The sequence below is a fragment of the Episyrphus balteatus genome, chromosome 1 (genome assembly GCF_945859705.1).
Source record: "Episyrphus balteatus chromosome 1, idEpiBalt1.1, whole genome shotgun sequence".
Taxonomy (NCBI): Eukaryota; Metazoa; Arthropoda; class Insecta; order Diptera; family Syrphidae; genus Episyrphus; species Episyrphus balteatus.
In genome coordinates this window covers 41,196,147-41,223,299 of record NC_079134.1, presented here as the reverse complement: position 1 = coordinate 41,223,299, position 27,153 = coordinate 41,196,147, and the positions used below count along the sequence as shown (strand labels likewise).

The window sequence follows — 27,153 nt, the reverse complement described above, 5'->3', positions numbered from 1 at the left end:
TACACCGAGGTACCATTTTATACTTTTGATTTTCCACAGGCTATGTATACATATTGTTTGTGTGTATGTACTGTACCTATGGACGACGACGAAACTGAAGATTTCTGTTCCTTTAAAAGAGTTACTCCCAACTGCAATGTGGAATGCAATGAAACCAACGACCGACCGATAGGCAGAGAGCAGAGAATGGCTTTATGACGACGAGGGACGACGATGAAGGAGCGTGATGGGACGTTGGGCGAGAGGAGCCAGATTCCGTGCTTGTATCGACCCCTAGGTGGAATCATTCAGAGTTTGGCATCTATACGCTTTGGATATTCGTCCTTTGGGACACGTGCACGCATATATCTATAGGAAAAGTTAGTGCAGTAAAGATGCCTTTGCAAAGGAGGTGTGGTGTACAAATCTTTAAAGATCTACCTTCATTCATATACACTCTAGATCGATAGATTAGGGTCATTTTCATAAAAATATTAAAATAGTTTCGGGAACCATAATTCGTAGAATGCTTGAAAAACCTCTAGTAAAATAAACTTAAAATCCAGGGTCCACAGGGTCATGACCTTAAATCTACAAGTTCTTAGCTAAGAGTCCAAAATCCGAGCTCAACTTAAAATCCAGAGTCCAGAGGGTCATGACCTTAAGCTTACAAGTTCTTAGCTTAGGGTCCAAAAATCGAGTTCAGTTTAAAATCTAGGGTCCACGGGGAGTCCACGGGGGCATGACCTCAAGCTTACCAGTTCTTAGCTTAGGGTCAAAAAATCGAGTTCAGTTTAAAATATAGGGTCCACATTGTCACGACCTTAAGCTTTCAAGTTCTCAGCTAAGGGTCCAAAGATCGAGTTCAGCTTAAAATCCAGGGCCCCCACGGTCATGACCATAAGCTTACAAGTTCAATGACATTAAGCTTTCAAGTTCTTCGCTTAGGGTCCAAAAATGGAGTTCAGCTCAAAATCTAGGGCCCACAGGGTCATGACCTTAAGCTTTCAAGTTCTTCGCTTAGGGTCCAAAGATCGAGTTCACCTTAAAATCCAGGGTCCACAGGGTCATGACCTTAAGCTTACAAATTCTAAGCTTAGGGTCCAAAAATCGAGTTCAGTTTTGAGATATACACCATGATTTTGGCTCAATTAGACTGAGTGAGAAGGATAGTTGCATTTTTGAAACCTTCACAGAAAAAGACACTTACATATTCCCAAAATTAGACCTCAATTTAACGATTCAGAGTGTTTATTTGTTTAGGTATATTCCTGCTGGCTGGTTTGTATGTAGCCAAAGAAAAACAGGAACCATGGAAAGGCATTCAGGTTGAGTGCCTTGGAATGCAATACGCGAGATTGCATCAGAAAAATTCAGCTTCACTTGTGTGTGCGTGTGCAACTTAAGTGGGTTTTGTTAAAAAAAAATATAAAAAAAATTCCACATCATGGATTCAAGATGGACCAACATAAAAAAATATAAAAGTAAAAATAAAAAAAAACGAAAAAAAAAACAGGGAATTCGGGGTTGAAGGACTCTAAAATCATCAATCTTTTATGTCCTGCGGTCACAATAGGTGCGTTTATCATTATTTTTGACAGATTGTCGACCTTTAGCGCATTGTATAGAAGGCAAACTCTCTGGATGGTGTAAAACACCTGGCTTCGATGGAATGTGTTTTTTCTTATTTTTCATTTCATTTCGTTCGTTTTTTTTTTTTTTGTGTAATTTGATTTGAAATGTGATATGAATTTAAATGCAACAGTGAGATAATCCTCTTAAGACCTAGAAGCTATGATGAACTCGATTTTAATTTCTTTTCATGTTTTTTTTTTTGGTTAGTTTGAAGATGCAGATTGCATTAAAAAATGTGTAAGGTAGATAAGTCGAAGTAGTCATAAAAAATATTTTTTTTTTAATAGGTAACCAGGAGCCTACATAACCGCAAATTCTTAAAAAAAAAGAGTTTTAAGAGCTTAATGCAATTTAGTAAAAAAAAAAAATTTTTTTTTAATTCAAAATTGATACAAATATATTAGCAAACCATTGAAAATGTTAAGTATCAGAAAATAATGAAAAACAAATATCTTTCCGTAAATTTTGAATAAAAAAAAAAAACACCTTTTAACGAGTTGTTTGCGAATAACCGAAATTGTCTCTTTTCACAGAAATCGTTACAGTTATTAAAAATAATCGTTGTTAGAATCACTTAGAAATACATATGAAAAAGTTTTTAGTTTGCAGTGGAACAGGGAAAAAGTCAAACAATCCAAAAGGAACGAGTTTTTTAAGTGAAAACTTCTTTAGTATCGTAGTGATTTGAAACAAGATGAAACGAAAACGCAACACGAACATTCAACTTGTTATAAATTTTTTGTTTTAATAGATAGATGAATGAAATTTGTACTATAGATAGGTAATTAAATAAACTATTAATGTATTTTTATTTCAATTAATTTCATATTCAAAATTCTGAGATAACGGTAAAAAGATGTTCTTTTTCTACACACATTATATCTTTTGATGTAGTGCACATACAAATTTGATTTAACTTTAATACGCATGCTGATAAAATAACCTTTCATTTGATATAACACATTTAACTGTACAAGCTCTACAAGTTACACAATCCTAAATTGAAAAACTTGAAAAATATCTACTTCAAAACACCTGTGGAAGTACCGTAATCTCAGCTTGAAATTTCGACATAGTTGGCCTTAAAAAATTCTTACTTTTTTAGATGATATAAAATTTACTATAGGTTGTCATTTAAAAAATTATATTTAATGGTGTTAAAAGAGAAAAAAGATTGATTTTTTTGGTTTTTTGATGAAAAGTGATTTGGTTTAAAAAAAATAAGCTCTTTTTGTAGATGTTGTATAGACATGGACGGTATAAATATTTTGAGCTGAAACAATAAGCTTTCAGATGATATAAAATTATTAAAGGTTAGGTTGTCATATAAAAAAACATATATTTAAAGGAGATAGAATAAAAGGTAGGTAGATTTTTTTTTTTTTTTGCAAGAAAATTTTTTTTAAGGTTTCACTTCTACCACGTGTGAATTACACACATGACTTTTATTTTGAAATGTCAATCAGCTGGGACGAAAAATGAATTTTTATCAGGAAAACAAATAAATACAATTTTAGCAAAAAATAATATTCCTTTGTAAATTTTATTTTCAATAAAAATTCTTTGAGTCATTTATTTATCGATTGGTACAACATTGGTGTTTCAAATCCAATCAAAACATGACAAAATATCTATTTGAAAAAATTTCCTGATTCATTTTTCATGGTCACTATAACCGGCCCCTAAAACGAGATGGAAATTTTTGGCAGCCATCTGTTCAGTAAAATGAAGTTTCATCAGTAAAATTTATAAAATAGACTTGTGATAATAATTTAACACCAAATAAATGGGTCAACTATCAAGTCGACTTCTCTATAGTTTGAATGTTTTAAGGTCCTAAAAATTAAAGTTTTAGTTTTATATCAAATAGCATAGAAAAAAGAAATTCAAAGAATAGAGCTATTGATCTGTGAAACATTTATTTCAAAAGTGCCTTTAGTTCTTGAGAAAAAGCATCTCAAAGTTTAAAATAATGCACAAATTTCAAATGGACTTGAGCCATTATTATTCTGAACTTATTCAACTAATATGTTTTCAACTTATTTATCATCACTTATTACATTATATAGGTATCTACGTTGTAAACTAGAAAGTACATGGATAAAACAGCATTAAATGCCTCACACAGCTTTACTCGAAATAAAAGAGTTGAGAAGCGAACTTTCTTTTGGAGAATCAACTTAAATTTGTATGCTCTTGCAAAGAATTTCTAATTTTTATTTTCAGTGAAATATTGTATTTAATAAACTTTAATTATAACATGATTAACAAGTATAATAAAAAAAATAAAAAATATTATGTAGTCATAAAACAAGACAAATCCCTAGATAAATAAATTTGTAGGATAAATTTTTCTTCTCTAATATAATCAGTTTTGTAGAAATCAAATACTTTTTTTTATTGTTTTTAACACAAGTAGGTCCTCGATGGCACAAGAAAATTTCATCCTAGTAATGAGACCAAAACCACTTTGCAAAAAACAATATGGAAAATAGTTTCGATTTCGACAAAACTGATGATATTTAATATAATATTTTGAAAACCTTTATAGCCTATTCCTACAGAGACAGTTTTAGTCAAAAGTTATAGAAATTTTATTAGCTTAAGGGCCATGAAACATTGTTTTTGTCAACAACTAAACTTTAAGGAGGGGTGGGACCATCGCATTAACGGCTCAACTTTTTTAAGTTGGTAGATAACTTTCGCATTTGTAAAGATAAATTAAATGAAATAAATTTTATTATTTAGTTAAAAAAGAGGTTGTCTGTAAAGCCGGTTTACGGACGATGATTTTACGTGATAACGTCGTCAGAAAACAGGTTGTGTGCTTTTGTTTAAAATGAGTCAATTGAAGCGTTTACTTATTTCAAACAATCATAATTTACAAGAAAAAGCTAAAAAAAAATACCTTTTTTTCTTGTCTCATTTATATTAATTTTTTTATTTTAAAAGCTTACAAAAAAAATTATGCAATTTAAAAGCCAAGTATTTCTTCTTAAGAATAAAACCATTTTTAAATTTTTACAATGCGCAAAAAGTATAAAAATAATTTATTGAAAACAATCATTTTCCTCAAAAAAAGCAAAAAAAACATGAATTTTTATCTTCTCACGTCATTAATTCCATTTTTTCTCTAACAACCTATAAAAAACTTTATACCATCTGAAAGCTTATTGTCTTAGCTCAAAATATATATATCGACCAGGTCTATGAGACATCTACAAAAAGAGCTCGATCAAATTTCATTAAAAAAAAGCAAAACAAACATTTATTTTTATGTTCTCACGCTATGGAATCAATTTTTTTTTGTTTGACAACCTATATATATATTATACCATGTGAAAGCTTATTATTTCACCTTTCATATGATGTACCAATCTCATTTCAAAGATGCCTACAAGAGAAGTTAGAATTTTTTAAAGTCAACCATGTCGAATTTCCAGACTGAGATTAGGGTACTTCCCACACTGGTGGCTGTTCGGGGGGCAACAGATCTCCACTGGTGTTTTGAGGTTTTTCGCAAGTTTCTTGATTTAACATTGTGTAGCTTGTAGTTAGTCTACCGTTATGTGTGATATACCAAATGAAAGGTAATTGTATCATTATGCTCATAAAAGTTTAATAAAATTTCTATCTGCTCTTGGTCAAAAGTTATAACCTGTTGAATTCTAAAATTTTATTTTACCGTTATCTCAAAATTGTGTTTACGAAAATGATTGAAACTTTGCACACATATATTCGTAGTCATGGTCTATCATTACTCCATATACTTTATTCCTGTATCTATTAAGGAAAAAAAAGATAAAAATAAAAAACCATGAAAATCGGTTAAAAACGGTCAAAAAACGTGTTTTTTAAAAACTTGTTTCTTCCGTTATTCAGCCAAAACTCACTAAACGATGCCAAAACCTACATGTCCTATAAGTTTGAGATTATGTGAACTCTCCAAAAAAAAAGATAAAAATCAAAAATTACCCAAAAATTCCCCTAAAAAAACAAGGTGTTTTTCAAAAATTCATAATTCGAAACGCAGAGTGTTGGAAAAAAATCCGTACTTGACGCCTAATTTCCTTTACCCAAAATCATCATTTTGTCATAGCCCCAACACGTGTACAACGTTCAAACAAAACGTTATATCTTAGTTCAAAAAAATTTTTAGATTTTTTTCTTAAATGCAGTTCTGTAATTTTGATCATTGTTTTAGTATGACCTATTTGTTTTTGTGTTTGTTTCTTACTCAAACTAAAAATTTTAATTTTTTTTAATTCTATTTGGATTGAGATTGAATCAAACTACGGAGTAGAGCTATTTTGAAAAACTAAAATTTTGGTTTTTATAGAGAAAAATCAATCGGAACTGATGCTATTTTTCTTGACCTTGCAATGTTTGAAAAAATTAAAAGTATGATATTTGACTAACTTTTTGTACTAATCCAGTAACTAGGCACTATTATCTTTCAATTAACCCATCGAAACCTAAAAAATTTTTTGATGGAATATTTTTTACGAATTTTTAAAGATATATTACATGAGAGTAACCCTGGTACCGAAAGAGTTAATGTATAGTATAAAGTATATCGATTTTTTTCATGGGAGTTCGGTTAAGAAAAAAGACTCGACTGTGGATCGAATTTTCGGTAATTTAAAATTCAATATTTAGGTCTCTTTTAAGTGCCTATAAAAAAAAAATATATATTATTTTAAAAAAATTCTTGAACTAGAGCCATAACTACTAAAGCGATTTTCTTCAAACTTGGTAGTTATGAGTCTTGGGTTATTAACTACAGGAAAAAGTAAGTACCTGTCATAGAACTGTTATTTTATTTCTAAACTTCTCGTAAAAGACCGAACCTATTTCAACGTAATTTTTTATACGAAACGTTAAAATAACCATAATAAAAACATATTTGTGAATTGTTGAATGAATTTTTTCGATTCTTCTTTTTTTAAGTGTTATTTTTAATACCTATTTTCATAAAAATACCATATTTTTGAAAAATGCACAATTTCGTACAGAGGGACATTTTTTCAAATCTCTTTCATATTGCTACCATTAGGAAAATAACTTTGTCAAATGATAAAACTAGATGAAATGTGTTTTCTACCATAAATTGTCGTTATTTGCTTAGAAAAAATAACTTAAAAAAATTATTTTTGTGTACAAATGTATTACCCAAAACTATGGAATCGTATATAACTCTAATTGAATTGAAACTTTTTCTTAAAATTTTCCTACAAAGTTTAACTTCAAAAATTAAAATCAATTCATTTCAGTGACTGAAATTCAGCCATTATGACAAAATGTCTGAGGCATTCATATCGTGCTTAAAAACTAAAAATAACGAGCAGAGTAAATAAATTGGTAACTTTTTTTCATATACCTACATAAATATATATTATACATATACATATTTCTTCCATTTAACCACATCAAAAGTCTTTATGTAACTTTTTTGATAATGTTTTATTGCTTTTATTGTCTTCTTATAAAAAATATTTCATTTAACAATAATTTTATTTTGTCTCTCTCTAACAAATTTGTATTTATTACAATATTAACATTTATTTTATAATGAGTGTAACTCTCTTCTTATTTTAGAGTAAAAATATATTTCAAAAAATAGAATAATAAAAATAAAAACAATAAAAATAAAAAAAAATAAACAATACGAATATAAAAACAAATGCATCTTGTTAGGCATTTCAAGACACGTGCGGCATTTATTATAGCATCTTACGTGAGCGTTAGGTATTTTTCTTTTAAATATTTTAACTTACTTAACTATTACGTTGGATTTTTTCGGAGAAATTGTGTTTTTTTTATTTTCGGAGAATGCGCGTAATTTTAATTTATACAATTGATTTGCTCTACAAGTCCCTGTATTTATTAAATTTTTTAAGGAATGTTTTTAAGTTTAATTTTTTATATTATTTACTAAAATGTCGATACAAATTGACCTAATTTCCGACAATTATTTAATTATTTTCGAATCACTTATGTTTATTATTTATATTATAATTCTACTTAAAGATCCCACGTAATTTTAATAACTAGAATTTTTTCTTTAGTTTAACTAATTTTTGTTTCTTACATGAGTGTTATCTTTGTTACAAAGTGGCACTTGGCTCTGATTTAAATTTAATCGAATTTATTTTCTTAAAACATAAAATAAAACAAATAACTAACTTTTTTTATACATTGATTAGAATAATATGATTAGAATAATGTAAAATTGTCCCCAAATAAAATTAAAACAAAATAACACAAAACAATATTTCTAATGTTTGTATCTTCTCAAAAGGAAGACTAATAGTATTATTGTTGTTCTTCATGATATTGTTTCAATTGCTTCAGAGGTCAAGGTGATTGATGTGTCGTTGTGATGTTCAGTTTCAAATCCTTCTTCTTCGTCGTCTTCATCTTCTTCGTCAGGTTTATGATGTGAGATCGTTGCATGACCAACGCAAATTGGAAACAATATCGTCAAATTCTAGTTAGTCAGTAGTTCTTCATCGTCGTCAGCGGAACGTGTCCATCTCTTTGTCACAGTTAGTACAATTCCAATGATATCCATAATTGCACCAACCGCTATCAGGAAATAGCCAAGGTACAAGCCATAGCTTTTAAGATTGACACCAAGCTAAAATTAAAAAAAAAATTAATATGAAATTACTATTTTGAATATTTTAAGGTTTAAAACAAAAAATACTATCAAAATCTATGAAAAGTCTTACTCTATCTAACCTTTGCTAAACGACAGCACTGATTGTGGTCATAATACAAACTACTTACTTCCAACTTTTAGCACATTACTGGACTATGAGAATTTGAATATAAATTCAAATGCCAGTTAATAAGCGGCGTGATTCTTATAAGCATCGGTGGTTCAGTGGTAGAATGCTCGCCTGCCACGCGGGCGGCCCGGGTTCGATTCCCGGCCGATGCAAATTACTTTTTTTATTTTTTATTTAAAATTATAAAAGTTTTTTATGAAGTTAAAATTCTTTAATTAAATTTTTGCTAAAGCATTTTTAGTTTTTGTCAAAAAATTCGGAGAACGGAAATATGGCGTTGCCGTTTTTGCAAAAATTGACATGTTTTTTGGGTTCGTATATTTCATCAAAGCATAATCCAATTTTAATTAAATTTACAGACAGGTATTTCTTATCATTTTGAAGTGTAAAATGTGAAACAGAACTTTAAAAAAAGTTTTTGAAAAAAAAAATTTAATTTTCTAATTTTTTTGTTTTTATTTTTTTTTTTTTCGGAACTTAACAAAATCTTAAATTTCCAATAGATATTTAAGATAAAGAAACTTTGAACTACAAGATCAAGTAGGTACATGCAACCCAGTCGTGCATTTTATTTTGTATTGGTTCAGTAATAATTGCGTACTGTTTTGCTCTTAATACGAGTAATACAAAAATAAATTATGTAAGTTCTTTAAATCGATAAGTTCATTAAATAAAAATGAAAAGTGTTTTAGCATAGACTCTGGGGGCTATCCATAATGAGTAAAATATCTTTAAAAAGACATTCGTCACTCCAAAACAATATGTAATTGCAGAAAACCATGCAATCGCAAAATTGATTTCAAAACTTTTTTTGTTTCATTTTTTGTTTCATTTCATTTTTTTTTTTTTTTTTTTTTGTGTATATGGCAGGTACGGTTGATTTTGGTTCTAAAACAAATACCAATTTCAAGTTTTCTACTCAATCAACCGTTATTTTCCAGTGTTAAGAATATAATAAAACAATTAAAAAAAAAAAAAAAAGAATTTGCATCGGCCGGGAATCGAACCCGGGCCGCCCGCGTGGCAGGCGAGCATTCTACCACTGAACCACCGATGCTTCGTGGCTATGGACCGTTAATTCATCTGTGGAAAATTAACATCTCCATCACTACCCATCGTTATCTACAAGTTTCTAAAAAACATCATCACATGGAACTAGGTTCATTCATTTTATTCGTTCAATGAAAAACAAAAATTGCAAAAGATTACACATACGCCACAGTGTCTTATTAAATTAATCTGTAAATATTCTTTAAGAATGTTCAATCACTGACCAAAAAATGATTTTAGTCGACAATAATTGCTGACTGGTGAGTTTGGTGGTGAAGTAAATTACAAAGTTGGTCGTAAGATAAATATTACTGGTTCTGGTAGTACTTCAGTAGATCAGACCAGATTCGGTAGTTTTGAGAAAAACCTATTTTAGTTTCACCAATAGAAGAGAATTTTGTTTCGTTACATAAAAATCTAATATAAAGATACAAAGGGCTAAATGCTTCAGTTTAGTTATACCTAATTATGTGTGTTTTTTTCTATTTAAACCGACGAAGTTATTTCATTAATAGACAGATGGTGAGGCAAAAGCTGCTAAGCACAATTTGTGTGGTGAGAACCAAAATTTCACCTTAGGCGTTCTATTCATTAACGTCAAGCACAAAGGAATATTTGAAAGTTATTTTACTTTACTTAACCCTTTCGGTACCAGCGTTACTCTCATGTAACATATCTTTAAAAATTCGTAAAAAATATTCCATTAAATATTGTTTTAGGTTTCGATGGCTTAATAGAATTTTGAAAAATAGATATAAAAAATGTTAATCCAGAAAGTGTTTTGTGTTTTGGCTTAGAAGAAGTAGCATACATTATTCGTCTATAAAAAGTTATTTTCTTAGTTGTCCGTCTTTTTTTGGTGGTCATAGGCAGTGTATGTTACTTACATGTAACATGAGAAACTTAACTCAACTTTTTGCTATTCATATTTCTTAGTTGTGATGTTTTTGACACGATAATACTGAAAAAAACATTTTTTAATATTAATTTTCATAGCTTGGGTTCGAAAGGGTTAAAAATCAAATGAATCGAACCGTATTATGATCGAAATTTATTCAAATTTAAGCAAAACAAATCCTTTACTGACCACAAAAAACAAGAAAATATTACTTTAACCATAAGAGCAAGTATTTGCGACTCATAAGTGTAAAATGGGTTCGAAACTAACCAAGCAAATCAGGATTCATAATTGCTTACTAAGCAATGCTTAGGTCTTAGGTCAACCAAAAAAAAAATCGGCATTTGGCGCTCTGAAGCCGAATTTTTATATGTATCATTGCAAAAATAACAAACAAAAACCAAAAATGGAGTGAGTTCTTTTCTTTCACAGTGAAAAAAGTTGCAAACACTTATTGTAAGCTGAAATTGTACGCATTATTGTAGGTAAAATTAAAAGAAGTTATCAAGTCATTTTCTTACAATAGGGAAAAATATGCACTATATCAAGGGAAGACAAAAGCAAAATAAGTACGCATATAAAACTATTAAATAAATATACATATTTAAATTTAAAATTTCGCGTATGGCCTTGAAGCCACACTGTTTAAGCAAATGATTGAGCCAGGCGCTTCAACTTCACCACACCAAGTCATTTCTGCAATTTGATTTCAGAATTCCCAATGAATGAAAACTGAGTTTTTTATTACGCTCAGTACATTACGATCATAACAAAGAATACAAAAAAAAATTAAACTATTCAGATATATTCAAGTCAAAGGCTGCATTTGTTTTAGAGCCATGTTAGTAAGTAACGGAAATTTTTTTCTATATTGCAAACAGCTCTGAGACCCACGACACGGCTATTTCTTCAAGATGAAAAGACTTTTAAAGCGCTCTCTAAAACCAAGACAGACCTGCATAAGACCATATTCCGGTCTTGCTGTAAGGGGAAGAGACATGGACACCGATGCTGGGTTGCTTTGAGAGTATCATTCTAAATCAAAATCCCAATTTGCAATTTTTCCTATTAGCAGAAATAAAGTGGAATAAATTCTTTGAGAAAATAGAAGGCCCGAAGATCTGAATTTCTAAATTTACCTTCAGCATAAGAATCGATGAAACCTAGAACATTACCATTTTTTTTCCGGATGGATTGTGATGATTTTATTCGTTACATTATCAAATTCGACGAGAGAAGGAAAATTCCTTCTTTGTCACATACTCTTTTATTTGCCAGATTACAGTCTGTCCTTCGTCAACAGAGTAGGAAAATTATTTGGAATTTATTGTAAGTACACTTTTTAGATATAATGAAGAGTTAGAATGCGTTTACGCTTTCGATGGGGGAACAGTGAAAATGTTTACCTTTCATTACTCTGAGAAAAAATTATAACTAATTTTGGAAGGATTAATCCTATGTTCACCAATTCGTTTGTTTATTACCCTCAAAGTGACCTGGGATGCAGATAATATAAGGTAAATTTTTAAGCTTGCGAATTTCTCTCGTAATACCAAGACCAAGTTGGAGAAAGATTTAGGCAAATGTATTGATTTAATTTTGATAAATAAGAAATCCTTTTCATGTTATCTATCTGTTGTAAGAAATTGAATCGAAAACTTCGCGTGATTTTGCAATGTTAACTAACAATGATTTTTAGAAGGATTCTTAGGGCTACTTTTAGAATAGTTAGTTAAACCGCGTTGAGAAATTATTGCTAAAAAAGTGTCAAAGCAGTTGTTGTAGAATAAAAAAAAAAAGCTTTTGGTGAGTGCCTCCTCTACTTGATAATTTTTTTATATTGATCAATTGGCGTTCCTCTTAGACAGAATATTAAAAACAAAAACAGGAGAACATCAATGTTTGTGACATTGTGACATTTAATCAGACAAATCAGTGTGAAAGATATCAAAGCTTAAAATCCGAAATAAAAAAATTGAGAAGGTACTTGAGTGTTTGATTGGTTGTTTGAATGATTAAAAGGGTTTAAGATAGAAATCAACAATAATAATTAAAAATTAACTTAAAATATATTATTCAGCTTACCTTCGTCCTATTGGCCAATGATTCTGTTAATTCAGCAATTTGTTCAAAGTAAAACATTGGCATCATAACTTTAGGTACTCCTTTATAAATACTGCAAATATAAAAAAACCATCAAATTAACATAACATTCAAATTATAATAAAAACAATAAAAATTTGTTTACTCAAAATCATTATCTGGTTGAATCAGTAAATTAATTTGAATCCTCGCATGAATCTCCAAAGGAACTCCCATTGTTGGTTCAATAGCAAATCTAAATTGATGTTTTTCTTTTACAGGCTTAATACCTGTAACACCATCAACATAACTTTGATCACCAAGATAGAAATGTGGGAATGATGCAAAAATTGGTGCATTATTTCGACACCTTCGACAATCGACTACACCAGTTTTTGGACATTCTTCTTCTTTAGGATTACAAAAGCACTTTTGTTCGGGATCATTTTCACCACTGTCTAGAGTGTCAGCTGTTCCAGTCCACTCATAACCATCTAAACCATAAACTTGGACCTTGCCACCGGGGGATAAATTCAAAAATCTACACGTATCAACTGCATAGATGGTAATATCTTCGTTCACATCTAAATCTGGTGGAAGTAGATCTCCAGTACTTCCATTTACTTTGCCACATTCACCAGGATAAAAACCATTTGTTGGTCTTCCATTCCAGTTTGTCAATAGGCCAAGTTTATGAATATCATCGCCACCAGTTCCGATCATGTATCGACCATCGAATTCTTTTGAGTTGTTTCGATCAACTAAGAAACCAAATTTCGTATACGGAATATGAATTGCTGATGTATTAAAGAGTTTAAGGAAATCAATCAAATTGTCTTGGTAGCCATCGAAAATCCATTCGCCGGCTTTCTTTGTCACAGCCAATTCGCCGCCCTCGTGATTGAGGACGAAATTCATGATTTTTTTTACATATTTGTTTCGATTACGCATCATATCAGCAACACTCTGCGGGAATAAGAGGAGAGTTTATGAATAAGAATATATGGCAAATGAAAGTCATAACTTACAGCTGTTATCACATGAGCTGCTGTCACCATATCATCCAATGTTCCATTGGACATTTCTGGAATAAAGAACCAAGACTTTCGATTGTAATATGAAACTGTATTATTTTCATGGAAATCCAAGTCCATTTTTAAGTCTTTCTCCAAGAAAACATATGGTCCCATTTCTACTAAATTTGGTTTGACATTCGGATTCCGAAATTCCTCGGGATTTGTCCAATTGAAGAGGGTAAATTTGGTGTAAATTGGAATTGGAGTTTCTTTCCAATTTTCAAAATTTTCTGTTCCCTCTTTAAGGACCAAGGACTGTAAATTAAAAATGTGTAAGGTAAGTGGCATAATTTTTTTCAGAGAAGAAAATTTTTAATCTTACCGATTGTACCATCTTAGTAGACATATCAGGCCAAATTAGGATGACAACAACTCCCATCAATAACATTAAGGTTCCAATACCGAATACCCATATCTTTCGCTGCGTCACGCTACAGCATTGGCAACACATTTTTGTATTTTTAACGTATTAATTTCGTTGACTAGAATTGTGACCTTCTGATTGGAGATTGTCTCGAGATCAGAAAAACTGGCCAGGTTTTCTTTGGAATGGATTATAAGGAAGTTTCTTTTTTTTTCAACTTTGTTTAGCGATCATCTGGAAACAAAAACATAAACAATTTATAACATTAATAAAATAATCATAAAAAAGGGGGCAAAACATACTGTTAATTTTAATATTTTGTTATCATAATTGATACGGTAGTATTTTTAGAGATAAGATTAAAATGTATTTATTGAATCTGGCATGCGAATAAATTGATAGAACCATATAATAAGTTATTGTTTTCACTTTTTTTTTTAATAGGGCAATATAATTCTTGACCTTGGGGTTTTGTAAACAAAAGGAAATGCGTATCTTCAATAACAACATGTTTGTCAATTAAGTTAAGCTAGCTGTTTTATTCAATATAAAAATCAAATTTTTTTGCGAGGACAGACATTTGAGGTGTTCAGAATACTAAATGGGTCAAGTACATTTTTAATTTGGCTTAATTTGAACTTTGAGAAGTTTTTGCTCAGGAACTAAAAGAACTTTTGAAATAAATGTTTCATAAATCAATAGCTCCATATCTCAAAAAATTCATACTATTTGATATAAAACGGAACCCTTAATTTTTAAGACCTTAAAACATCCAACCTATAGAGAAGGGGACTTGACCCATTAAACAGCCACACAAAAAAAAAGTTCTGACCTGGTGGTGCGACTATCTTAATCATATGTTTTTTGGGTCGCTGAAACCAGTTTCGAAGAATAATCTCAAAAAAGTTGTTTAAATCAGTTCGTCTGTGAACTCTTTTTGAGTTTATCTAGAATACCTGACATGTTCAAGTAAGTAAGCAAGTTCGGATTCAGTTTCAGTCACAGGGTATTTTTTGGGCAAGCAGAAAAAAAAGTTCTGACCTGGGAATGCGACTATATTAATAAAATGTTTTTTTGGTCGCTGAAACCAATCATTATGAATGTCCTCACAAGGTTCAATTTGTTTCAAATTTAGTTTGAATTCAATAAATGATCACCCTTTTAAGGGACACTTTTGTTTATTTCAATTAATGTGTAGGGATTTTTGTTAAATATAATATTTTGTTTAAGCTTCGTAGACTTTAAGTCAATTTTTTTTTCTTCTCATTTTTCCATTTTTCTTAAAACGTTCTAGGGGATATCTTTAAGTCTTATTAAATAATTAAGACCAATTAATCTTAGTTTAAGTTATATTACAAAAATAACTTAAAAATAAGAGATACATATGAGTTGATATTGTTTGAAATTTCAATAAATATAAAATGTTTTATTTTTTAACTTATTGAGAACAACAAAAATTGTTGGACAACTCTAGATTTGTGTTCAGCACACGAAAAAAAAGCAAAAACAAAAACAATTACACCAGAACTTTAAGTTTGTCATCCACAAAAAGTGGTTTAGTGGTGAGAAAGATATCTCTAATCCAGATTATCAGGAATAAAAAAACCAAAAGATTCATTTTTAAGATAGGTACTGATCAAAATTTAGATTTTTGACAAAATGGCGGTTTCCTTAAGAACAAATCGTGTTTTTTTCAAGAGAATTTACACTTAAAAATTGTTATTAGAAACCTTATTCCTTCGACCATTACCTGACAACAGTATCTAAGAAAATCGTGGAAAAATTTCAAGGCGATCCGTCCGACCGTTTCGAAAAAAACGCATTTATTTTTTTAGGAATCATTTGAACTAAGAGATGTCTTTACAAATACAATTATTTCTCCGAAACTTTTTGCCGGATCAATGTGAAATTTTCGGAAATTTTTTGTTATATATTTTTATTCTAAATATGCAACAAAAATTTTTTTAAGATTGCAAGGGGTTATGACCCTTTAGGTCATTTTCACTTTAAACTTAAAATTAATACTTTGTACTGAATTTTAAATTTAATGTTTTGTTTATAAATTTAATTTAATTTTGTAAAAAATAAAAAAAAAAAACTAACCAAAGCACTATTTTTTTAGGACCGCGACACAGCAATGGATTTTTAAGACTGAACTCTTAGCATTCAAAGCATACGGATAAAGTCCTATCTTAAAAAACAAAAATTTCAAAACCAACAAAATTAATTTTAATCTATTTTGATATTTATCAATTAGGTATATAGTCAATAGAATCACAACAAAAAAGAAGTAATTTCCAATAAGTGTGCTGATGATTGACATAGAAACAGTAATAAATTAGAATTTTTTTTTATTGAAGTAGGTACACTGATCTTGATTTGGGCACGAAATTCACTTCTTATCAAATTCGGATAAGAATGTCATTGACTATCAGCAACTGTTATCAAATTCCTCTTTGCACCTTTAATATCTGATCAATGTTACTATCGTTTTAAAGTGGCTTATCTTAAGCATTTAATCGTATAATAAATAAGTGCATTGAGATTACTGTTTGTAAACAATTTCGTACAGTTAGAATGTATGGTGTGTTTGTCTTTGTAATATTAAAAATAAAACAACAAATCAAATAAAAATGATTTGCGATTTAAAATTGAGTATATTAGTGGTGTTTGTGAAAAACATGATAACTCAGAAACTTTTTATTTTTCATTTAAGACTTTCAAATGCTTATTGATTTATTTTAAAAAAGGATTTGAAAGTGTTGAAGCAAATAATAATATTAGTACAGGTAAAATAGGCATTTAAAAAAAAAAATTGGTACACTCATGAAACTTGGCAAAAAGTTTGCTTTTGGGATAAGAACCAAGGACAAAAAAAGTCTATACAAAATGTTGGGTGGAAGGGTGTTTTTTCGCGGTCAAGAGGGAGGGGGTGAAGGTCAAAAATATACTGAAAAAAAATTATTTTAGTCGAATATCATCATATGGCACATGTTTTCAAGGTATTTTTTGATGCTGAATCCAATGATGAAAATAAAGTCAATACGATTGCTCTAAGAAAAGTTATTGCCGATTAAAAACAAGGGTGCTTGTTTTTTGACTACAACAGATAAAATATAACGAAAATCCATGTAAAAATTATGCTACACTGATAAAATTCAGGATGAAGGTTTTAGATAAAGCAGGGATAAAGGATTCATAAAGTTCTTAAAATTATTTTTGGTGAAAGGGTGTTTTTTGATAGGTTAAGTTGTGTGTGAGAAAGTTATCATACTAACTTAAATTTTATTAATTTTAAAAACTTGGTGAAAAAGTTTTGGTTGGTATAAGAATTAAGAATCTATAAAAAGTACAAAATTATCTTGAGTGAAAGGGTGTTTTTTTTTTCAAGAAATGATGAAATTCGGAACTAGTACCTACCACAAAAACTGGGAAAAAATTGTTACACCAATAAAAATTGTAAAAATGTTTCATTTATAACAGAAACCAAGAACCCAAAAAGTCTATACAAATACTTTAGGTCAAGGGGTGTTTTTTTGGGAAAATAGGGAAAATCCGCGATAAGTCCAATAAAATCAATGGTATAAAAGGTACCCTCACGAAATTAAATAAATATGTTTTCTTTCTTATGGGGATTACGAACAAAAGAAATTTATAATTTTTTTTCATGTGAAAGGGTGTTTTTTTTAGGTGTAGAGAAAATATGGGTATATTTGGAAAAGTGTGCAATACTAGAGTAGTACTAGTGGTACCCTATTGAAATTCAGGAATTATGTTACTTTTGAGATAAGAAACAAAAATCTAAAGTGTCTATAAAAATTTCACGGTTAAAAGGGTGTTTTTTTGAGTGAAATTAAAAATGATGGATCACCCTAATGCAATTTGGTGAAAACATTGAATTTGGGATAGAAAGGAAGAATAAGAACATCAAAACCAAAAATAAAATGAATCATTGGCTTTTTGGACCAATTACAGATTTTAATTTAATTTTGACAATTTAATTTTGAGTTTTAAGACCAGTTTTTCAAACACAATCCATAAAATGTACATAATGTCGTTTTCGATTGGTTTCACTCAAGGATTCACTCATTCCAAAATCCAATAAAACACTTTAAATCGCTTCCACTCAATTCAGAAATTTTATATCTGTATAGGTGAATAATCAAATAAAAATTTGTTACTTTTCGACTAGGAAATTTTGTTTGACATTTAATAATAAAATATTATGTCGTTTTCGATTGGTTTCACTCAAGGATTCACTATATAAATGAATTTTCAAAATCGGTAGTATTCAACAAATTAATGGGACAGTTGGTTTGCAGAATATTTTAAGTAAGTATATAATGCGTTTATTTGTTTAATTATAGAAAAAAATAACATTTTGAATGAAAAACCCAAAAAAAAAAATAATGATTATTTTGACTTTTGAATATTGATTTGATTCTGATTTTAAATCGAGAAGAGAATTCCCCTTCTGAGAAACGTTCTCGCTGTCATTTTCAAGTCAATAAAACGGTTTCAGAAGACTTCCAAATGCTTCCGGACGCTTCTGGACTTCCAATCGAAAACGACATAAGTTATTTTGAGTGAATTCTGTTTTGAAATCAAGAAGAGAATTTCTATTCTGAGAAGTGTTCTGCCTGTCATATTCGTGTGAATAAAACACTTTCAGAAGGCTTCTAAATGATACCGGCCGCTTCCGGACTGCCAATCGAAAACGAGATTAGTATCGAACTCGACATAACAATCAAGCATGACATTACGATGATAGAAAATCCAAAAAAAGTTTGCTTAAGCGATGTTGTCCTAGAGATAAATTGAAATTTTATTCTTCGAACCAAAACTAATGATACCTGCCTTATAACGAAAATGAAAATAGTAAATAGTAAAATTAAAAAAACTCAAATATTTTAAGCATCTTTTATCATATGACCAAGTACCAAGTACGTGTGACCCAGCCATGAGTTTTATTTTTTTGGTTATGTCAATCGGTGAGAACAATGTTCTTGCCGCTTAAATAATGAAAATTATTTGCTTTTCTTTTCTTTGAAGAACCTTTATAGTTTAAAGCTAAACCGATTTCACCGAACTAGTTATACCAATAAACTCATTTCCGGGTTCAGCTGAACTCAAGTTAAAAACTTTACTGCAAAACTGGATTTTATTGACATCATTTTTTTTAGTTGCAGATATCAAAACTGGTATTTTTAAAACATATGTATGTATAACAGATAACTAACTTAAGCTAAACATTATGATTTATAAGAACTTGTGATAAGAAACTCAAATATTTTTCTTAATAAATTGATTTAATCTGTGAGGTCAAAGAATAAACTTAATTTATTGAAAATTGCTGAATCAAAAAGTATAGTATTATAAAAATTTATGTGACCTTGAAATACCTACTAAAAAGCGTTTAACATGCATATTTATAGGTAAATACTGAGTGCGGTCTATCATCAGATAGTTTTAATTAAAAAATATGACGTCAACTATTAATAGGTTTAGTTGAGGGAGCTAATGATCACTTTTAAGTGAAAATCATTTGAGTTATATTATAATACATTATCTGTCGTATTTATCAATTTTTTTCAAACTATGGGAAATATGCTTTATTTAATAAAATCATATATCACATTATTCACGGTTGGGACAATTTAATCTTATGTCTAAGTTTGGCATCGATAAGACAACAATAGACAAGATTTTTGAACACATTTTTCAAATTTAACAAATATTTGGCTCAAATACGGACCATAAACAATCCCTTTTTTGAAAATCTAATGCGGTTTCTTAGAAAACTTTTTTCTTAAATTTTAAAAATTAATTTCTTTTTGTATCGAAAACAAAATAACGCACACTTTTGTGTGTATTCTTTTTTTAATTCTCATTCATTTGAAAATGTCCACATAAAATACAATAAAATGAGTGTTAACAACCTCATAGCAATGACCGGGCTATGAGTTTAATTTTGTATTCTTTGCACGTTGACTATTTCCATTTCTGATACGAAATTGGATTAGTGTGTCTGTTAAAAAAAAAAATGTTAACACGTCTAAAGTGTGTATTCTAATTAATGGACAAAAATCAATAACGGTTCACTAATCGATAAATTCGTAATGAAATCAACGCTTAACATAAAAATGCGTCATAGCTATGTTGTTTTTAAAAAAAATAAAGTCTAAAAATATATCCGCTGCTCATTTAAATTTTATTCTAATATAGAAGATTTAAAAGAACGTAAAGACACACATCCAAAACATATAACAAACCATCTACGGTGGTGACATTTGAATTTCATATTCAACATGTGTGCATAGAAATAGAAATATTGGCAACATCTTTTTTTCCTTAAAAATAAATTTAAAATGAAAATTACTTAAACATTACAGAAGTGACCAAAATATACTTTGAGACTTAAAGAAAGACTGTACGACCACTCTTAGTAACCTAAAAACCCAAACGGCTGATAAACTTGAATTATACATAAGTGTCTCCTCTGGTGGCCTCCAAAAAAATTATGTTTTTGTATCAGAAAATGGTTTAAATTCAACCGGTCACTACGGCGTATGTGGAATATTTTTTTAATTGAAAAAAAAAATCATACAAATTTTAGTTTTTTTCTCAAAACATATTTTTATCTGAAATACTAACATAGTTTTGTATTTTTCTTTTTTTTTTTAATAAGGGAACTGACGTAGTTTACATCACGAATAGACAACTTTTAAGCTAACCGAATTATTGAATGTATTTCGATAGGTACGATTTGATTCAATAAAAAGCTACTGTTTAAAACAGTGCAAGAAATGAATGTGCAAAAAAAAATTGTTAAACCAAGCTCCATAGCACGCTGAAGATTATAATTAAATCTTAGATAATAGTGCTTTCAAGGTTTCAAAATAGTTGAAATCAAAATCAACGGCTTGTTGTATGGCCATGACTCATTCGATGGTGTTTAACTGAGCTGAACAAAATAAATGGCAATAGAGTGAGTAGTTTTTTTGTGTTTGTTATTAAGAAATAAATACACAATGATATGAAACAAACATTGTTCGATATGAAAAAAAAAAATTAATTTAAATCAAACAAACACAATAAAATTAATATGCTTATTCAAACACTCGTTAATATACATAAATAATGAACCTTTGAACCATTAGAACCTTCTTTTTTTTATGTTATCAAGTAACAATCAGCAAACTATTTCAAACAATTACTTTACTGACCTGGAACAACTTGCTGATAAGACTACTCAATATTTTATGTCTAGTAACTTAACACTCTCTATGAATCAATTAATAGTTTTATCTTAAGCAAAAAAAAAAAAAAAACTAGCCTTCAAAACAATTAAATAATTTAAATCAATAAACCAATTTCCAGAGACCTTTGATAGTCTGGAAACATTGATTGTTAGATTAAGAAAGTATGTGGAGTGTAGACAAAAGTTATTGGGTTCAAAGCACTCATGTTCTTTTTATGTTATCAAAGCAAGTTAAGAGGAATATATCAATTTAATAACTACTGTTAACAATCATTAAACTAATTTTGATTAAATTACTTAACATTCTAATTTTTAACACATTAAATTTTTTTTTTTTTTTTTTCACTGAATAGTCTTATGATTTCAATATCGGAAATCCAAAAATTAGAATATTTTTCAACTATCATCTGCAAGTTTCTATGTAAGCTTAACTTTATCACAAACGGAAGTTGATTATTTTATATTTGTGAACAGCGGCAGTCTCATAAATCTACAAACACACTTTTTTAGATTTAATCCCAAACCAAACTGGGTGGGGCAAAAATTTAATTGTTTCAATATCAAATTTATTTATTGATTCCAGCATTGTAAAACTCTTCTGGACTACCAGCCGAAAAGGTCATTACCTTAAAGTTCTTATCGTTCCTGAACCTCCCTAACTTTATGATCCTCTTCCCTTATCGATTTCAATCGGGGATTCAGTAATTGCGATGGAACAAGTCAAATCTTATATCTGTATTGGATTGGTGAATAACCAAATAAAAATTATTTGTAATAATTTACACAACTATTAGGGGATTCACATTGGGGATCATGATCACTAATATGAGATGTTGTCAAACATCGATTTATTTTTTTGAGATATTTTAAGGTAAGTTTAGAGTTTGGAAGAAAATCGAACTCAGAAAAACAATCAGAAAAAAATTTCAATGATAAAGGTTCTTAAAAAATGAGTTGTTTTTTTAAACTTGGTCAATAATGGTGTTAGAGAGACAACATTAGTTGTCTGGAAAGTCTGTTTACAAAGGTAAACATACGTAATAACGTCGGTTGCTTTAGATAAAAAACAATGATTAAAAAATTGAATAGTTTTAAGGAAAAAAAAAAAAAACAAAACAATAGAAAAAGTATTCTATGTCTATTAAACCGTTTTCTTAATTTCAGTTTTTTTCGTAATGACTAAATCGGTTTCAATAAAAATTTTTGTAAAAAGCTTAATGTGAAAACTAAGAAAAATAGTTTTCCGATTTTTTTTTTTTTTTTTTTTTTGAAAAATCAATTTTTTGAAAACGGATGTATGAATTTTTGAAAGATTGTTTTGATGGGTCGATTAAATGGCATCCCATTTTTTTTAAATGCATAAAAATATTTATTTATTTCCTACAAATTTTTCGTTCTACGAGAAATTAAATGACTCAAAACTATTTAAAGAAAGTTGATTGTTATTTAAAAAAAAATATTTATTTTTTTAGTTTTATAAAATTTCTTGTATTTTAATTAAATTATAAATATTCTTTCATGAATTTTTGCATAAAAAGCTTCATTATTCTTAGCAATTTTAACCAAAATAGCAAGTAGAGGCGAATCAGTCGTGCATTGTATTTGTAAATAATTACGATAATTAAATATTAAATTTTTCCACAGGAATTAACTATCAAAGTGGGTCATTTTGTTTATTTTTAAAGAAAATAAAAAAAAAAAAAAAACAGCGCCGAATTAAAGGAAGAAGAAGATACAAAAATAGTAAGAAAAAACACTTAAAAATGTTGAGAATCCTGTAGGATAACAAATTCTGGGTAAAAATTTTTCCAAAAAGGAAATACTTTTCGAGCTAGTTTCAAAGGTTAATAATTCTCGGTAGAATAAAACACTTTTGGGATCAGTGATATTAAAAAAGATAGAAGTATTAAAAGAAAATTAAAATCATAGTATGTAATTTATTTTTAACTTAATAAGGTCTTGTCTGGTATTGATAAGAACCTTAAAAAGAATGGCAATAAGGAAATATGTACATTAGAGCCTTCGTTATTTTTGAATCAAGTTCCTAAGTGGAAAAACTGTTTCTAAATAATAAGAAAAAATGCCCTAATTTTTTCAGATTTTTATTTTGACGCTAGATGGCGCCCCAAGAGGGTTAAAGTATTTTCTCATTTGAAATAGGTACATGTTGACTTATTAGGCCATTTTTTTAGATATATCCTAAACGTAAAAATTTTTAATGAGGTTCTATTCTATATTAAACACCCTTTTCAAAAAGTTATAAACCATTTTTCTAGGACTAGGGCTTTAGTCATGCTACTCATATGCTCGTTTTAATAAAACATGCTTGGTTTAATAAACCCAAAAAAGACATACATGTCCTGACTAAACCCCTAGTCCTAGAAAAATGGTTTATACGTTTTTGAAAAGGGTGTTTAATATAGAATAGTACCTCATCAAAAATGTTTACATTTAAGCTAGTCAGCTATTACACGAAGCCTCAAGAGGCTTGACTCTTTTTTCTAATTTTCTTTTGATAATCATTCTGTGAGGCGCGCACTATTACATGATGCCTCTTGAGTCCAGGCCTCAAATTTGACATTTTTCTTTTGATTTAGAATGTGTTGTTGTTGTATTGCACCAAGAAGCAAAAAGAAATGAAAGGGAATTTTGAAAAAAGAAAAAGAAACGTCAAAAAAGAGTCTCAGAATTCCGACCCACGACTCTCTGGTCGCATAATTTTTTGTTTCATCTTTTTTCTCTTTTGCACTCATTACGTTTGAAAAGAGGCGCGCCTCTTGAGGCTTCATGTAATAGCTGACCTATATCTTTAAAAAATGGCCTAATAAGTCAACATATACCTATCTCAAATGAGAAAAAAACTTTACCCCTCTTGGGGCGCCATCTAGCGTCAATATAATAATCTGAAAAAATTGGGACATTTTGTTTATTATTTAGAAACAGTTTTTCCACTTAGGAACTTCATTCCCAAAAAAACCTAAATAACGAACGCCCTAATGTACATATTTTCTAAGAATTTCTCAAGAGTTTTAACATTTTTTCTTAACCGTGATTTTGAATCACCCTTTATAGTAAACTGATACATAGAGAAACTATAAACATTTTTTTTAAACGCTAATATAAATAGACAACCCTACTCAATTTCACTATCAGTCAAAGTTCATAGTCTGATTGTGTAAATGAGTTATATTTATATCCATTTACACAATACAATTGAAGTTAATTTAAGATTTCATTTTTTTTACTTATAGAACAATACTGTCTATAATAATTCTCAAAAGGCGGGCGATTGCATTTGCGTTGTAAAAATAAACAAAGAATTTTATTTACATACAAAAAATATATTGAATATAAACAAAAGAAATAAAGTAAATCAGGGTAAAAATATGAATTCTTTTTTTTTTTTTTTTTTTGTTCTACTGCAGATTTTTATTTTTTTGATGGAAAACAAAAAAAGAAAAAAACAAGGAATCGAATTTCCTAAAAAGGTTTATTGGCAAAAAAACCCAGTAGAGTATACCTGTAGTTCAATGCCAATATAATGATTCAAGGTCAGGGTTCCGTTTTCGTTTTTTTTTTTATTTAAACCAACAACTTGACAAGAACAACTTTCAAGCGTAGGTATATTCAGTTCAGATTGCACACTGTCAACCAGGGAGTCAACAAAATATGTGCAACTCATTCTCATTTATATTAATCAAGTGAAGTGTTACTAGATTACGACTATGAGTGTAGAGTTTATCGGAAAATAACAATAATTTTTTTTTTATCAAACTGAAACACAATAATTTGAACATTTTCTTATCAAACACTCTGACATGACTGTGTTCTGTGTAGCTTCTGTTTGTTTTTCTTTATGCGCAAAGACTGCCTCGAATAGGAAAATCAAAAAAACAAAGAAAGATTGATTAACATACACACTCAGTGGATGATTCATTTTATTGATAGACAATTTAAGCAAAAAAACATGTTCCAGAATAACGACACAAGAGAAGAACAAACGACCCAACTAAACAACTACCAACTTGGTCACATGCACTCATCAGAGTTCTACTAAGAATATATCAAGCTGATAATTAACTTTTCTAATCTCGACAACAACTACAAAACAATGTACGTAAAAGCTTATTGCAATTTAAACAAAAGGGAATTATTTATATAGATTGCGAATCGCCGCTTTAATTATTTGCAATCATTTTGAACTTACGTAATGATGATGAGATTCTGAGGGCAAGAGTTAGAAAAAAATAAAGGCAATTATCTGAAATAGTTACTTACCAATTTTTGTGACATGCCTTGACTTCCACAAAGTTTTTTTCTGTGTCACGATGTGGCGGTTGCTTTTAAGTTATTGCAAAATAAACTTGAGAGTTCACTCTTTAGAGGCCTAGGACGCAATAGACAACAAAATTGTATGTTTATTGTTTAAGTGAGACTATTTTTAGAATTTGCACTTTTTCTTGTCACTGCAAATGGTAGCTTTAATTATTACTTTGCAACTTTGATGGAAGGGATTTGAGTGACAAATATTGTTTAATGCATTTAATTATTCAATGTAAAATGAATTAATTATTCAAAGATTTTTTCACAACCGTACCGCAAGAAAGTTGTTAACAACAAAAAAGCCTCGCGCTCTTCCAAACAACCTTGCTGGTGAAGTGGCGAGTTACAGCTGATTTGTTGTGGGTAGTTTGTGGTCTTTTTCGCTTTTTGCCAGCTTTTGACGTTTTGTGTTGTGGTGACGTTTGGTTGTCATTTTTTTTGTGACAGTTTGTGCGTTCGGAAATGGAACTTTTTTGTTATAGTAGGGGAGCCCGAGATGCTAAATTTGCAGTTACTCGAGCGCCATGGGGACCTATTGGATTGCGAAGATTAGGTTCTAAAACGAAAAAAAGTATATGGAAGTTTTCCATTTAAGTGGGGATAAGAGCTTATAAACACGTTAAGAAAATGTAAAAAAAAAACTGTCACATTGAAATACTCGAGCGCGTCAGATATTAATAGGGTATACTCGCATCGACTTTGTGATAACCGATAAATATTAATCTGACGATAAGACAGTGGTGGGTGGCTACAAAAAGCGGTAGAAAAAATAAAAAAATAAAAGTTATTCGAGCGTGTCAGATTTTGAGAGGGTACGTTCAGTGAACTCCAAATAGTGTTCAATTTGAATAACTGACGATTTGGACGTGGCCTACACTAATAAATAAATTTTGAAAATGTAAAAAAAAATTGGTAGCTTAAGTTACTCGAGCGTGTCAGATTTTTCTACTGTAGGTTCAGCTCGATGTCAGAGTCACCTTAAATGATAATCTGACAATTACGTTAAGGAGTATTGCTAATCTGACAATTTAAAAAAAAAATAATGAGACATTTTTTGAATAAAACAATATTTTTCGTTTCTTCTGGTTATTACCTACTGTATGTAATACAAAATTTACATTATATACATATTATATACAAAGGTCAATTAATAATTTAATGTTCATCATCACTGGATTCGTCTTCCAGGTTGGTTTCCACTTCTTCAACTTTGTCGTCATATCTCGTGTTTCTGTAAGCAAAAATGGTTATCATACCTACTTGATAATCTTTCTTTCGTATGATATTATATTATTAAAAAGTAAACGTACCTAAAGTCATAAGTTTTGCTAGTCTGGTCTTGAACGAAAGAAAAAAATACCTCGAATCTAAGAACATTACGTGATGACCAGACGATCAGAGCTTCTATATTTATTAAACATGGGGCTTTTGCTATAAAGTTAAGAATGTCACGTTATTCCTCGATACAAAAATTTGAGTTTTGGACCGGTCTGGAAATTCTCCGGTGGTGAATTCCATATAAAACGTCTTTTGGGGCGTATTCCCTTTGGCACGTTAATTTTTATCAAATTTAATGAATTCTTTAGATTTTTTTAGGTCAATCCGTATCCACATAATAAGTGTAAGTAAATTAGATAAAAAAATTAAGATATTTCGACAAAAACGTTAAAAACTCACAAACATGAACCAAA

At 29.6% G+C, this 27,153-nt stretch overlaps 1 protein-coding gene and 2 non-coding genes across 6 annotated transcripts; 1 reads left to right on the top strand and 2 right to left on the bottom strand.

Annotated features, from left to right (window-relative positions):
• Positions 1-7,088: 7,088 nt before the first annotated feature.
• LOC129921098 (protein croquemort) lies at positions 7,089-25,815 on the bottom strand. 4 transcript variants are annotated; one of them, XM_056002770.1, is made up of 6 exons: positions 25,418-25,815; positions 13,837-14,112; positions 13,467-13,769; positions 12,605-13,404; positions 12,442-12,532; positions 7,089-8,254 (listed from the first exon to the last, which is right to left on the bottom strand). In XM_056002770.1, exons 2-6 carry the CDS (start codon positions 13,963-13,965, stop codon positions 8,105-8,107), a joined length of 1,473 nt encoding a protein of 490 aa, XP_055858745.1. In that variant the 5' UTR covers positions 13,966-14,112; positions 25,418-25,815; the 3' UTR covers positions 7,089-8,104. The 4 variants fall into 4 exon arrangements, with proteins under 4 accessions (XP_055858745.1, XP_055858749.1, XP_055858747.1 ...); XM_056002774.1 differs by lacking the exon at positions 25,418-25,815 and adding an exon at positions 25,057-25,229; XM_056002772.1 differs by lacking the exon at positions 25,418-25,815 and adding an exon at positions 24,660-24,757.
• Positions 8,490-8,560, top strand: Trnag-gcc (transfer RNA glycine (anticodon GCC)). Its single transcript has one exon. It is a non-coding gene; the product is annotated as a tRNA-Gly (tRNA).
• Positions 9,395-9,465, bottom strand: Trnag-gcc (transfer RNA glycine (anticodon GCC)). Its single transcript has one exon. It is a non-coding gene; the product is annotated as a tRNA-Gly (tRNA).
• Positions 25,816-27,153: the final 1,338 nt, after the last annotated feature.

What these genes read in the sequence shown, in the direction of transcription:
- LOC129921098 (XM_056002770.1), bottom strand. Translation starts at nt 13,965, where the DNA reads ATGTGTTGCCAATGCTGTAGCGTGACGCAGCGAAAGATATGGGTATTC. An exon ending in CAGCTCATGTGATAACAGCT is followed by an intron (nt 13,405 to 13,466) that starts GTAAGTTATGAC and finishes TTATTCCCGCAG; the next exon opens with AGTGTTGCTGATATGATGCG. An exon ending in CATTGGCCAATAGGACGAAG is followed by an intron (nt 8,255 to 12,441) that starts GTAAGCTGAATA and finishes TTTTAATTTTAG; the next exon opens with CTTGGTGTCAATCTTAAAAG.